At 42.2% G+C, this 14521-nt stretch overlaps 1 protein-coding gene across 1 annotated transcript; it reads right to left on the reverse strand.

Annotated features, from left to right (window-relative positions):
• Positions 1-2834: 2834 nt before the first annotated feature.
• qser1 (glutamine and serine rich 1) lies at positions 2835-13939 on the reverse strand. The gene is made up of 13 exons (XM_088992668.1): positions 13588-13939; positions 11960-12069; positions 11529-11654; positions 8170-11394; positions 7340-7638; positions 7079-7195; positions 6092-6225; positions 5839-6014; positions 5604-5741; positions 5412-5509; positions 5063-5209; positions 3925-4020; positions 2835-3849 (listed from the first exon to the last, which is right to left on the reverse strand). Exons 1-13 carry the CDS (start codon positions 13695-13697, stop codon positions 3709-3711), a joined length of 4917 nt encoding a protein of 1638 aa, XP_088848794.1. The 5' UTR covers positions 13698-13939; the 3' UTR covers positions 2835-3708.
• Positions 13940-14521: the final 582 nt, after the last annotated feature.

The following is a 14521-nucleotide window of genomic DNA, read 5'->3' on the forward strand; positions in this document are numbered from 1 at the left end:
CCGGTCCGGCCTCCCTGTGTGGAGTTTGCATGTTCTCCCCGGGCCCGCGTGTGTCTTCTACGGGTCCTCCGGTTTCCTCCCACACTCCAAAAAATATTCATGGCAGGCACATTGACCACTCCAAATTGTCCCTAGGTGTGAGTGTGAGAGTGACTGTCTTTGTGTGCCCTGCGATTGGCTGGCAACCAATTCAGGGTGTCCCCCGCCTCGTGCCTGAAGACAGCTGAGATAGGCTCCAGCACCCCCCGCGACCCTAATGAGGAATAAGGGGTACGGAAAATGGATGGATGGCTGTGGCTCATGGACATAAATCTATTAGCAACTGTATCCTGTGACTGTAAAGTGACCTTGAGAGTTTTGAAAGGTGCTTAAAAATGAAATGTGTTATTATTACTGTATCTTTTAGCTAGCTATCTATTTGAGTTACGTCCGGGTTGAGTGAACGCTGGCGCGTGTAGCTGCCCTGCTCACCCACAGAAAATCTTATCTAAATAAATCTATGTGACCTTGAGAGTTTTGAAAGGCGCTTATAAATGAAATGTATTATTATTATTGTTATTATTATTATTATTAAATGATGACACAAAAAGAATGAAAAGATACTGCAGAATGGAAAATGAGTAACGTGGCAGATAAAGTATGCAGAACGAAGTTGCATACTTTGGATCAGGAAGTGAGTTTTACAACCGAAACCCATTTTAGAACTCCTGAATCTGACCTTTACAACGTAATGAACATGTCACTGAAACATAACAGATGACGTCTTTTCCCAGACGGTCCTTTTCACATCGTCTGAAAAGGGACCCCAACCCCTTGGCTCTCTTACTTTGGGAACAAAGAAGCTCATTACAATTTGTGTAGATAGCAGTAGTCCAGCATCTGTCTCAACCAGTTGGACCAGTAGAGGAATGGCGGGCTGGTTGGCCACTGCCCCCCTCTCGCTGGAGGACAGAGGCTCTCCTCACATCAAAAACAGATGTATGTTTGTTTCTCAAAGAGCTGATAGCCGTTTTGCGTTATGGCTGCCCTGTGATGTTCATGTTTTATTCAACAGCGCATAGTTTGATCATTAGAACACTGACGCAGAGCATCTTGTTTGGCGGCATTGGTTCATCGATGTTTCTCAACATGTTGCAGTAAATCCATTTTTACCCTATTCAGGATAAGCGGTGTTGAAAGTTCATACGGTACATGCATGCTTGGATGGAGTAGACCAGAGGTCCCCAAGCCCCGGGCCGCGGACCGGGACCGGCCCGTGGGTCATTTGGTACCGGGCCGCGCAGAAAGAATAAATAATGTACATAATTTCCGTGTTATTTATTATCTGAGTCCGAACTATGTTTTATTTTGAAAAATGAAAAAATACCAAATTACATCCGTCTATGACTTACTCTTGACACATGTCAAAAGGCTTGTCTAGGTCACGTGATACAAACTGCTAAAATTAGCCCACTGTAAGCTACCAAAATGTATATTATCGATGTAAACATTACCATGGTGACCATAGAGCGTTAACGGGCAGAGACAATGTTACATATGTTGTTGTTGGCGCAATGTTACCAGGAATCTGCGAATAAAGTTGTATAAAAATACACAATGGATTCACGTTCATTATAATATATTTAAAAGAAAGAAAAAAAACCAGTTTCCATATCTGTCGTATCATTTTATTTTGTTGTATTTATCCGCCGGTCCGTAAAAATATTGTCTGACATTAAACCGGTCCGTGGCGCAAAAAAAGGTTGGGGACCACTGGAGTAGACCACATGTGTAAAAGTCAAGGCCCTGTGCCAAATCTGGCTCGCCACATGATTTTATTCGGCCCGTGAAAGCAAATCAAACTTGTGAAATTCCATGATGCTGGCTAAAGTCTGAACAAACATTTCAAATTGTCCTATTTAACCACAATAACAGTCATTTTTAACTTAAAATTTGGAAACTACTGCAGTTAATTTGTTGTGTGCACTATATGTAATATGTGGAAGGCATTAAACATTCTAATGGCTTCCCCAAATTCATAACTGCCCCCGAGAGTAAACTGTAACGACAATCAGGCCCGTGGCAAAAAATGAGTGTGACACCCTTGGAGTAGACATTTCGTCCACAATTGGTCATTTTCTGAAGCCCATAGCACACCATGCAGTGCAACCAAACCAAACTTAACTTTTCATCCACTAAAAAGTTAGTTAGCAACTTACACCCACATATTTTCACTAGGAGGGAAAAACTTTGATCGCCCGTGTGCTTATTGCACAACTTTTTTATCGAACTAACATATGGCATGAGTGTCAAAAACAAATAAAATTTAAAATGCTGGCCACCTTAGCTTTCTCATAACAATATAGAGAGGAAATGGGCCTGAAATAAAGAGTTTAGGATATCCAAGTGTCTCTCGGCGGTGACCTGCCCATTGACTCTCCATGTGTAGCTGATTTCCCCACGCCCCCGGAGCCACAAGTATGTAGGAATTTATAAATAAGTATTATGGTAAAACACAATGCATATATTGTACTAATACAGCCTGGTGGCAGTCATCTTACTATTCTTCTAATTACTGTACTAGATCACAGGTACCTTTGCATTCCTGTATGCACAACTATTGTTTCGCCACATGGCTACCCCTTGTAAAATAATTTTTGTTGGTAGATTTTTGTCACTGTTGCGCAAGTTCTTGCTCAAACAGGCATCTGTACTTTTGTTACAGTGAATGATGAAACAAATTTGGGCATGTAAATTCTGGGTATCTTCGCCTTTCTGTATCTGTAAATTATAACCCCAATCCCAGTCCATCAGATGGCAAATATTTGCAACACAAAAAATAAAAATCAAAGTCATACATGTGACATTTTATTAACAATCAGCATTTTGGGAAGCGTGTTCGACCGGAAACAAATTCCTTGTGTGTTCTACATACTTGGCAATAATGATGATTCTGATTCTGTCCAAGAATATTTGATAGCATGAAAGTGACCTTAAAAATTGCCCGTTATCGGTAAACAATGAAAAACGTAGAGAATAATATTTACTTCTGTGAAAAATAGAAATCTATTCATCATTAAAATCTATGCAAATGAGTATAAAGACAGCTGTACTTTACCCTCAGAAAAATGACTCTTATAAGCAAAATATTGAACTGAATAATACAGTATTTTGTGAGCAATACTTCCACCTGCTTTATTATTTTTTATACAAAATGTACACTATATATCATGAATAACCATGTGAGTTGGCACACTTAAAAAGGGGATGTTTTAAACAACAATATATAACTAAGGTTAAATATATATATTTTGTATCACAATCAATAAGCTTGTCTGTGTTTGAACCTACAAATCAAAACAAATGATAAAGGCTTGTTAGATCTGAGCCATCTAGTGCGACCTAGCATCAATAACAATCTGGCTAAAAAAATAGAAACTATGAATCTATCATTTCGACCAATAAAAAAGGGTCTGTGATAACAAACGCAGACTGAGAAGAGCTTATTGAGGAGAAAGTTCTCCAAACAAAAGCCCTTGTCGTCGTCTCTTGGTGCTTTTTGTCAACACAAAGACAGTGAAGACTAGTTTCTATTAATCTTCATATTGAGACCTCGGTTCCATAGCATAACATATGTCTGTGCCTCATTGGCACGAGATTGCTAGAATCCTTTTGTAGTTTCAGGGCAAGACATGAAGTTTCGGAGTGTTTTTAGGAATCTGAGGTTATTCATCGGCAGGCCTGCTGCACTTGATTTATCAGCTCCACAAAACGATCAAAGAGCCTCCCCAGCCAAGCTCCATTCCTCAGGCACTTCTGTATGGTTTCCTGCTGCCCCACCTCATCCGCCTGCAGCAGCTGGGTGGCGATCTAGAGTACAGATACCATGATGATAATGAAGGGCCGCAATAAAGTAATAATCACCTGCAGTAGCAAGCGTCTCACCTCCTGTTTACACATGAGGTATGTGTGATACTTGTAGTGTTGAAGAGTGTGATACAGCGAGACCCACTGTGTTTTCCGTTGCTCCACTATGTACTCCTACACAAACAAAAAAACAAAAAAAGACATGATAAATGATGTGCGGATTGCACCATCTGCTGGACAGGTCTTCAGTGCGCAGCCATAATCAAGAGTGCCAAAAGGACATAGGCGGGCACAGTGAGTCCTATTCTCCTGTCTCCTATTGTCGAAAATTAGAGCTCGGACCGGTACCCAAAACCCATGTTACTTAAAGGACAACCGACGTATCCGGACAAGTTGTATCCATGATTTATAAAATGGCTTCAAATGACTTCTACTGAGCGTATTTTACAAAGATTCCACCGCATATAGCTATATTTTACGTTTTAAGACTCGCGCTGAATATTCAGGAAGTGTTGTTTTTGATTTGGTGACGAGTCCGTACGTGACGTCACTAAAGGAACGCCCCGTGACCGAAAAAAAGAAACATTGTAGCAGTCCTTCCATCACGTCAATGTATTTTGTTGTATTGTTTGGTCTGAAAACCTTGTGTTGCACCCAGAAGCCGCCAGAAGAGGGCGTCCAAGCTCCATATAAGGAATTTATCAGCCTGTGGAAACGGAGGTGGCCACAGGAGGTCGCCATTTTGTGCCTCTTTTCTGGTGATCGTTTCTCCCCAATGTTGCCTCAAAATGGCATGGAATAAATTCTTTAATCGATTGCAAACATGTGATTTCCTCTTTAGAACTATTTGAATCATATTCATAACTGGCGGTGTAACAAGAAAGCATATTCTCTGAATCTGAAGCCATTGTTTTGATTCTCAAGCAATGGAAGACGTCTTTGTCAGTCATCTGTAAAAATTCAATGTTTGTCAAAAAGATGCCGCCCGGCTGTCTTTGGCTGCCGGTAAAAGCACAATTCGACCAGACTTGAACCAGATTTGACTGATTTCATATTTTAATGTATTAAATGCTACTTTAGGGAAAAACAAGACTGCACACTCTTTATTCTCAATTTAAAAAAAAAAAATATATATATATATATATATATATATATATATATATATATATATATATATATATATATATATATATATATATATATATAAGTCACCTACTTGCAGAATGTCATTAGGCATCTTGTCAGGCTTCATGGTCTTTTTGTTGTAGGCCATCCCACCAAGGCGCACTTTGAAGGAGGGAATTTCCCCATCGTTTTTCAGCTCCGTGACCATCGAAATTTCTGGGAAGCTATCCAGTGCTGTCTAAAGACAAACGATTTAATCATATTACCATATTCTCCTATATTGCCATTAGTTGTTCGTGCCGCCACTATAATCACAGATTTTTAACAATTTCCAGGCAACTTAATTTTGGAGTTTCCTTTGTGCATTGCTGAATACTGCCTGCTAGCGAGGAGGTGCTGCTTCTCTGTATCACCAGGCGGCAAGAATTGAACCAACGCACCTTGAGGACTTGCTCAATGTGCAGTTTGTGAAGCAAGCGTTTCCTGTTGTCACCGATTACGGCCTCTATCCTTTTCATATGTGGCAACAGCAGCTCATCTGTGGCCGTGACGGGACAGGCAATATTAGACCACCGAAAGGGAAACAATCTCTGTCATATGCTGAGTTGAAAAGAGTCTTTTTGGTCATTTACCACTGGCTCGCTCTAGTTCTGTCATCAAATCTTCGTTGAGGGCAACGCTGATGAGCAGCTCCACAAAGCTCTTGAAAGTCTGCTTCATATTTCGCGTCTTGAGAAGTCGTGCGGCAAAAGGCACAGGGGGGTTTAACTCTACGAGAGCAAGACAAGGAAGCAAGAAACAAATTTGGACCTCAGTCTTATCCTGATCCCACCTGACAATCTGAGAAAAATGCAAATGAATCTTTACCATCTTCTTCGTCAGATGACCCAGAGGCAGCAGGGGACAGGGCTTCCTTCCATTTTCTCCTCTTCTTAGGTGGGGGCTCTGCCCTTGGCTTGAGTAATTTGAGGCGAGGTTTTTGGCTTGGAGATGACGGGACGGTGCTGGCCGTCAAGCCCAGCAAAGTCTTCACTGGAATACCCCTGCGCAGCAGAAAAAAAAAAGATGACATTACACATCGCGACATCACAACACTCCAAAGTCGGCAGTGTTAACAAACCTTAGTGAGTTCATAGGCTTGCAGCGTGGCTTCCGACTGCACACTCGAAAATATTCCCTTTTGTTCACAGTGTCCAGAAACTTCACATAGACCCTTTGATACATTGTTTTAGCATCACCAAAGTATCCAAGATACTGTACAAAGAAAACAGAACATTTTGAATGACATTCAACGACAGGTCTTGAGCAAAATCATACCCAAATGACACACAGTGCAATACACAAATAGAAAAGTGATGATTAAAAAAGTCAAAACATTACATATATATTCATATGTTTTTAACTTTTATTTTTTGCCTGGTTCAAAAAATATACATTTTTTGCATTTTAGCCATTTCCGAATTTATTTGGGAATTGAAAAGTGTGATGTTTAGCGCCATTCCTGAATTTGTTCCGGTTTTGTTTTTTTTCTTGCGGGGTGCCGATAAAGCGCTAGTCAGACCTCTGGCAATATTTTTTTTCCCTTCCACGAGGGGGCATTTGCCTTTTGTCCATGTTAGCACTTTGTTACAGCTTCAGCTGTTGTTAAAGCGCTATATAAGTCAATTTGTATGTATTGTGTTGTATTTTGGACAACCGCCCTTATTTCAAGCACAGACAACTCCAGACCCATATAACTTGGGAATTAACTATTTTTTTCCTGATGAAAAAAGAGAGTCTAAGATTTCTAATGCTGCATTGAATGTTGATTTAGTCCTAAAATTCAAAACTCTGTGGGTCCTGCAATTTGAGTGAAAATGACAAAAACCCTGGCACTGGAGTGGACACATTTTTGCACATCGTCTGGCAGTGAATTACTTAAAAAAAAGTCACAATATTACCTATATATGAGAATGTTTCAAATTTTATTTATTTTTTGCCTGGTTCAAAAACAATATTTTTTTGCATTTTAGCCATTAATCTGGAATTGGTCAAGAAATACACATTCAAAGGAATGACAGATAGTGATTTTATGTGACACTCATTTAACTAATGTATGCTTACTCACACTGTTAGTAGCAGAGAAGACGCGCTTGCCTTCTCTTAACTCAGGCACAAATTTCTGCAGCAAAGCCTTCTGGACTTTCCAGATGGCAGGAGGCTCACTTCCTGCACGCATTGTCACCTAGTGACATCACACAATACAAACAGAATTTATTCAAAGACCGAGATAGGTCAAATACAGTATTTCTTTGAATTGGGGCATTCAATTGTGTAGCATTCAAATGTACTTTCTGGAACATTCCTTAATTTGAAATTATTTGTATACCTTCATGGTCTCAATATCCTCATTCCTCACAACAAACTCGTCTCTTTCCCGATACATTCCTTCCCCTCCACTGTCCGACAGCTCCTCATCAGTCAGTCCCTCGATTGCCACGCTTATTAACTGAACAGCAAGCTGTCCGGGTGGCGTTGTGGTGGGGTCCTGCTTGATAACAGATGTCGTTACTGTCGTGTCTGTGGTTTGGATTTGAGAAGTTAGTAGAGGCAAGCGGCTGTCTGTGATGTTGAGTGGCACTGTGGTAACGGGGACTGGTTTTGGCACCATACTGGGGTCGTGGTTATCTGCAGGAAGATTAAAAAAAGAGATTTATTTGGTCAAAAGTTTTAAAAAGTCTGTCTTTAGGAGAACCTGAGGGCAGAAGGAACATCTGATCCTGTCCACCATTCATCCATCCGTCATATTGTAATCCGCTTATCCTCACAATGGTGGCAATCACGCCGGAGCCTATCCCGGCTATCTTTGAACTGGTTGCCATCCAATCGCAGCACATACAAATACAAACAACCATTCACACTCACAATCACACCCTGGGACAATCTTGAGTGTTTAATGAACCCACCATGCATATTTTTGGAATGTGAAAAAAAAACAGGAGAAAACCCACACAGACATGAGAAGAACATGCTAACGCCACACAAGCATTCAACCAATGATGCAATTATAAAAATGAATTACACCTCATAAGAAACCCACCTAAAATATTTATTCACAAATGCTCATATTTTTCCATAACTTTTGTATGGCCATGGTCAAACAGAGGTCTTTCGAACTAAAATGGCCTTCATTCAAATACATACTTAGGGTTCCTATACCTGGCTTGGCTTTCCGATCTGAAGGCTCATCAAGAGCAGAGAGCACCGAGCTGATGCTGTTCCTCAGCGCCTGGTTTCTTCCGGTGTGCTCTTCTTCATCAGAGCTAAAGGTTGGCAATGTCTCCAAGTTCTTTTGCAGCTCTTCATCAAGACGCTTCTGCTGGGAGCTCACAACCTGACTTGGCTGGGAACTTAGAGAAGCTGGCACACTCTGAATTTTGGGAGGCAACACGAATGGTGGTGGTTTGGAAGCAGGCTTTTTGGGGCGGCTAACGGTTCTTGAAGCACTTGGGGAGTACTGCTGTTTGGGGCCGGATTTGATGAAGTCCAAAAAAGAGCCGATGAAACCAGTTTTCACCTCTGGTTGCTTGGCTTCTACTTCCATAATCTTCCGTCTGATTCTTTCCTGTGGACAACCGTCATAGACACTTTGAAGGACAGATGGGCTGGGGTCGCCGCTCTTGGAGTAAGGCCCAGTTGCCTGCCCAGTGTGCTTGGCTGGTTTAAGTGGTCCATTACCCTCTCCAGAACTCTCTGGCCTTGTTAAGGCCTTCAAGTCTATATCATTTTTGGGCAAGCCCTGTATGTTTTGGCACTCTGTGGTGTTGTCCTCAGATTTAATACACTGTGCATGCATTTTGACACTGCTGCGGAAATCTGAAGGTTCATAAAACTGTCCTGCTGAAGGATAGTCGTTTTCGGAGCTCTCTCCATCCCCATTTCCGTTGAGATCGGAATTGTTGATGTGGTGAACGGGCCGTCCTTGGTGGTCTGTGGAGATCTGTGCATGATTTTGTGCTATTGCCACAGAGTGAGAGTTAGTTTCTGTGAGGATCTTCTGCTGAGCTATCGAGAAACTCTGTGACATTTGCGTTGCACCAATTGTTTGAAAGGGGTTCTTAGAGTCAACAGGACTCGCCATCGCTGCCATTTGAACTTCTGCGGAGGACGTACCTTTAACAAAGTCTTGCGGCGTGACGCCACAAGCAGCCACAGTAGCTGCAAGGATATCGTCGACGTTTGATAAAATATTTCTCTCGTCTGCGAGCAAAATGGAATCCGAGAAGCAAAGAGAGTTAAGACCAAAGTGGTTCTTAGCATCATTTGACTGGTGAATACCTGACTGGCTGTAGTGGTCTTTCGAAGATTTGGAGCAACTTGAGCTCTGCTCAGACACGACTGCAGCCTGCTGACTTTGGCTTTCGGTGACATTGGGACACAGGAGTTCCCGATCCATCTGAAGGTACTGGATATTAAGCGGGCCCAAGCCCTGGGCTGATTGAAGATCCTGTACTGATACGACTTTTGAGGAAATCTGGGCATTGTACACAAGGGGCTGCTGAAGAAAAATCATCTGATTCGGCTCCAAGAGAACCTGAGCACTCGGGGCACTGATGAAGTTGCTGTGGTCCTGCTGGTTTTGTTGCGCCTCGGATGATTTGATGAGAACAGGATGCTGTTTAAGTGGTTCCGGGCTAAGTACGTGTGAAGATATAATACTGGAGTTGGTTGTTTTTGGATTGTCATTTTCCTGTCCATTGATACAACTGAGGTGACTGTGCTGTTGACTGAGGGAGCTCATTCTTTGTTCCCTTATTTGTGCTGCGTTCAGCTGTGTAAGATGGTCATGATAATGCGAAGCGTCTCTGATGACGCTTCGCATTTTCTGCAGGTTGTCTGTTTTTGAACCAACATAGATAACATTGTCGGGAGCTGCCGTGGTGCCGTTTGCAACAGATTCCTCTATGGGTGCCTGTTGGAGAGCCTGTAACTCCTGGATAGGAAGTTCTTCAAATGTCGGTTTGCCATATGCTGGCTTCATGTCCTTTAATGATGACCTGATGTTATTACCCAAAGCTTCGGTCGTTGGCAGGTATGCAGCAGACACGGTCTCATAAATTTGCTTCGTCTGCACTGTCGCCTGCTGAGAAATGGTGACGGGAAGTGTTTTATTCCCCACAGAGCCTTGCATCAGGGCATAGTGCTGTGCAGAGGTGGACACATTCTGTCCACAGGTGGGTTGATAAGAGGGATTCAAGGGTTGTAATATGGAATAGCGCTGGGCCTGAGTCACTGAAGCCTGCTCCTGTGATTCTGACGTATAAGTCACATTAAGGTCAGTCTGAGAATGAGATGAGGGATAGCTAACCGAGAGGGTCCCCTGACACAAACCCTGAACACCATATCGTCCTTGGTTCAGCCCTGGACTCGAAGAGTACACATGAGCCTGACTCGCAGATGCCCCAGATTCGGAGAGACTTGACAAGGAAGGTGTTTTGTAAAGGCAGGAACTATTGCCTGATGAGGAATTAGAGGGCTGTGACTGGGTATGTGTTGTGATATAGGTTTGGCACAGAGTGCTGGACATAAGGCTGGATAGTTGGTTGCCAATTACAGAGTTCTGCTTTTGCCCAGTGTTGGAAAAACTCTCCGGGGGTTGTGATGCTAGGTTCTGAGGAAGCCTGCGGTTCTGTTCATGGGCTGGAGGAGCTAATTTGGAGGAATACTCTTTACTTGTCTGCAGTGTGGTGCATGAATAGCTTTGAGTGACTGAGTCCGCTTTGTGTTGCAGGGCACCATTGACCCTGTGAGATGAATCTTTTTTTGTGGAAGGGTTGCAAGATTCCGGGGTCTCGCGGGATCGGTCGTGTCGGTAGGATATGCCGCCCTCACTACTGGAGCCATAGTATCCTTCTAAGGAGTCCTCAGTATTGGGTATTTGCTCTGAGGATATGTGGCTTGTAGAAGGCCTTTGGTGGTGTTTGATCACGCTACATTCACGCTGAAGTGCTCTCTCGACGGAGCCTGAGAAAACAGTGGTCCCACAGGATTGTGAGGCACTGTTAGTAGCAGGAAAGATTGAAGGCAAAAGGCTGAACTGTGGTTGTAGGAGGTGGGGGGCTGACTCCTGAGCCGAGCGATATGTGGAGGACTGGACTGGCAGAGTTGAGGCCAAAACAGGTCCAGAAAGGCTGAAAGCCAAGGCCGCTGGAAGCACCGTTTGGCTCGGTTTGACTTGCAGGAGGGCGTCATGTTGAGACAGTAGACTATTGGTAGAAGTGCTGAGAGCTGGATTCTGGAGAGCCATGGAAGAGTTGGTGGAATAACTCTTGGAAGTATATGGACTTGTGTGTTGATAGCTTGACAAAGCATCCAGAGAAGGAAATGTGGCGGTAGAAGGCAAAGCACCAGTCAGGTATAGCTCTGTGCTGGAGGAGTTGGCACCTGCATTGCACACATTCATAGTATCAGCAGTTGGAAAGTAGTACTTTCCATTTTTGGTCAAACATAACATTTGTTGCTCTCATATTTGATTGGGGATGACTAAAATCATTCTTAGAAGGTAAAATGTGTTCCACCTGCAGTCCATGACGGTGGTCTAAAAGGAGGAACTTGCGAGACAGTTCCGGGACTTCTTGTCTCGATGGCTGAAAGGATGCTCATGATTGAGGTTTCCGAAGTATTAATGTTTGTGTCAAGTGCTCCTGCAAGTCAAACAAGAGAAAGATGAGAGGATATTAGGACAATGATCATGACTTATTTTGAAAATAACAACGCTATCCCAAAACTCAGCCATGTGTAACCTCCAAATTATTCCAACATTTAAAAATAAATATTGAAAAATGGGTTTAAAAATTGCGCTACATTTCAGAAGTCGAGCTGTGATCTTGCATGATGTGATTATGTGAGACTTGATTGTTCTTCAAACCAAGTTACACCCATCTTAACAAAGTGTGAGCAGTTTTAGTTTAAATAGGATTTGAACACTTGTAAAATGCTTCACAATCACCTGGAGCAGGAGCAAGGTGTGCTGTAGTGTATGTGGGGAGCTGCTGCACTGAAGTGTAGCTGTGCCGCTGATGGAGCCCTGCATCAAGTTGTGCTGCACCATAACTGGAACTGAACGGACAAAAAACAAAAGTAAATAATAATAAAAAAATAATAATAAAATAATAATCATTAAAAAAAATAAAACATTTCCACATTTTAGAAGCGCCTTTCAAAACTCTCAAGGACACTTTACAGTGACGTATGTTTTTTTTTTTTTCTGCGGACACCTCTTTCCACCTTATGCAGGAATTGTGAAAAAAATAACACTGAATTCATGTTTAGTTACACAGCACTTGGATTGAAAGAAAGAAAAATGCTTTCTGAAAAATACTGCAAATGATCAGCGCTGTCGTGTTTGCTACAAGATCAAATTTTATGAAGAAAAAAAAATAATTACAGTATTATATCTTGATTGTGCAAACATTTTCGTCAGAGTATTGCCACAGTCTGCTGTGTCAGTAACAAGTTTTTAGTACAAGATTCTTCTGTGTGTCAGTAACAAGTTTTTAGTACAAGATTCTTCAGTTTGTGGACTTATTTATCAACTCACTCGCGTTTGTGGGAGTTGTCTCTTTCTGGTACAGCACTGCAAAGTATGATGCAAGCATCTAACCATCGTATATTTTCAAAAAAAAGTTACTGCCATGGACAAGAGGGCTTTAAGCAGACACTTTTCATATAAATAGATCGCTTGAAAGTATCCAGCTCAGTTGACCTTTCCTTGCATATAATCTAATCAGATGCAGCAGCCAACAGTTTGTGTATCCCCCACTGATGATAGTAACTCTGTCTTCCTAAGGATTTCATCACCTTATCGTCTGCAGCATCAAGTTAAACGACAACGAGTCCATTACGCCAAGTTCCGTGGCAACACTGTTGGATTCATTCCATTCACGATTATGACTTTCCCCACTTTGTTTCTTTTTAGATACATTGAGTCAAGTCACGTATGTGTCACTGGAGAACCGAGTTATTTACAACACCCACCAACACTTAAGTCACCAAGTATGGTTCCTATTACCGGTGACGAAGTTGTAATGAGTTCGCTAACTTTAGCGTGTCATACTGCTCGTTTTTCCACGGTGCTTCTGTAATTACGTTTGAATTAATTCAAGACTAAATGTTTGATATGCAGAAGTAAACCATATATTTAAATTTTAGACACATCGCACAAGCACTCCTTTAGGGACTGAAACTAAATTAAGGCTATTATTGTTGTGTTTATTCAGAGATGTTGAATTGTAAGTGGAGGAAAAAAGATAGCTGCTCAATACTACAGCAACTTAGGATGCCGCACAATATATGTGTATCACAAAATAGTTTGCCAATAAACTACTCGCAAGCACAACGAGTAGATGCCGTCCTAGTAAAACTAGCCATGTTGAATGCATTCATAACCAATAAGAACACTGCTCACAATGTATCCAAAACTTAGTTCACACGTTTGAATTATGTTCTGTTATACGCAAAAACGCCTCTCAATAGGCATTGTACTCCAGCAAGAGCATGGCTAGGCCTTCCATCACCGACATTTCCTTGGTAAGGTGACCCACCGTCCCCGCCTCCCTCCATCCATCCATCACCTACCTCGGCTTGATGGTAGCCGAATCGCGGCCATAGGCCCAAGAAGCTGCAGGCTGTGCTGCCGTAGCCAGCGCGTCCGCAAAGCTGGAGCTCGGGTAGTTCCTGTCCATCATCCGGTGAACGGCTCTCTTCCCCAGCGGAGCTGCGTAGAGCGGCGGGCACACATCGTAGCAGCTGCGGTGCTGCTGACTACGGCAGTCCGGTCAGAGCGGCGCACCGCCCGCTAACTTTGCCCCCGAGAGGTCTCGCTATTCCCCGGATGAATAAGACTGCCTTTTCCCCACTCCCTTTGTGACTCCTTAGCGAGCATTCATCGCGGTGTAAATGCAGCATTCTTGTACACAAGTTAGCCGTCTTGAACGTCCCAAAATGCATTGCGCAGACGCATTTGAGACTATTATTACAGGACAAATTAAGTGACAAGAATATTTTTAAAATCATGCAGTCAATCTAAAAAAATAATTACTAAACTTTTAACCTTCATAAGAAGCCACCTTAATTACGTAATATAATATTAAACATTTATTTCAATGCATAGTCTTTGCATTTTGTGACATTTTTGCTGAGTATTGGACATCGTGTAAAATGCGCCGAGGCCAGTGACGTGCGGTGATGTTCATGGCTGGTGAGGCACTGACGTCATCAGTCAGATTTACAAACATATGAACGCTCCAGAGTAGCTTCTTCACCATTTGATTGGCAACAGTTAACGTGTTTTGTTTAAAATGCCATGTCAGCATTCTTTATATAAACTGTAGCATAGAAAAAAAGAATAAAAAAACGTGATTATCGTGTTACCTTTACTTATAAATGAAGTCCATGCACCGCTCCTTCTGAAGAAAGGCATCAATAACTTTCAGTAATTGATGCAACAGTTTTAAAAGTCTCTCTATTTCTTTCAATTTAGATATGTAATCCTCCATTCTTGAAAATAAGG

The sequence above is a fragment of the Hippocampus bargibanti genome, linkage group LG03 (assembly GCF_051943395.1).
Source record: "Hippocampus bargibanti isolate YZ-2025 linkage group LG03, ASM5194339v1, whole genome shotgun sequence".
NCBI lineage: Eukaryota > Metazoa > Chordata > Actinopteri > Syngnathiformes > Syngnathidae > Hippocampus > Hippocampus bargibanti.

What these genes read in the sequence shown, in the direction of transcription:
- qser1 (XM_088992668.1), bottom strand. Translation starts at nt 13,697, where the DNA reads ATGATGGACAGGAACTACCCGAGCTCCAGCTTTGCGGACGCGCTGGCT. An exon ending in ACACCTTGCTCCTGCTCCAG is followed by an intron (nt 11,655 to 11,959) that starts GTGATTGTGAAG and finishes TTTGACTTGCAG; the next exon opens with GAGCACTTGACACAAACATT. An exon ending in AGAACTAGAGCGAGCCAGTG is followed by an intron (nt 5,510 to 5,603) that starts GTAAATGACCAA and finishes TCACGGCCACAG; the next exon opens with ATGAGCTGCTGTTGCCACAT.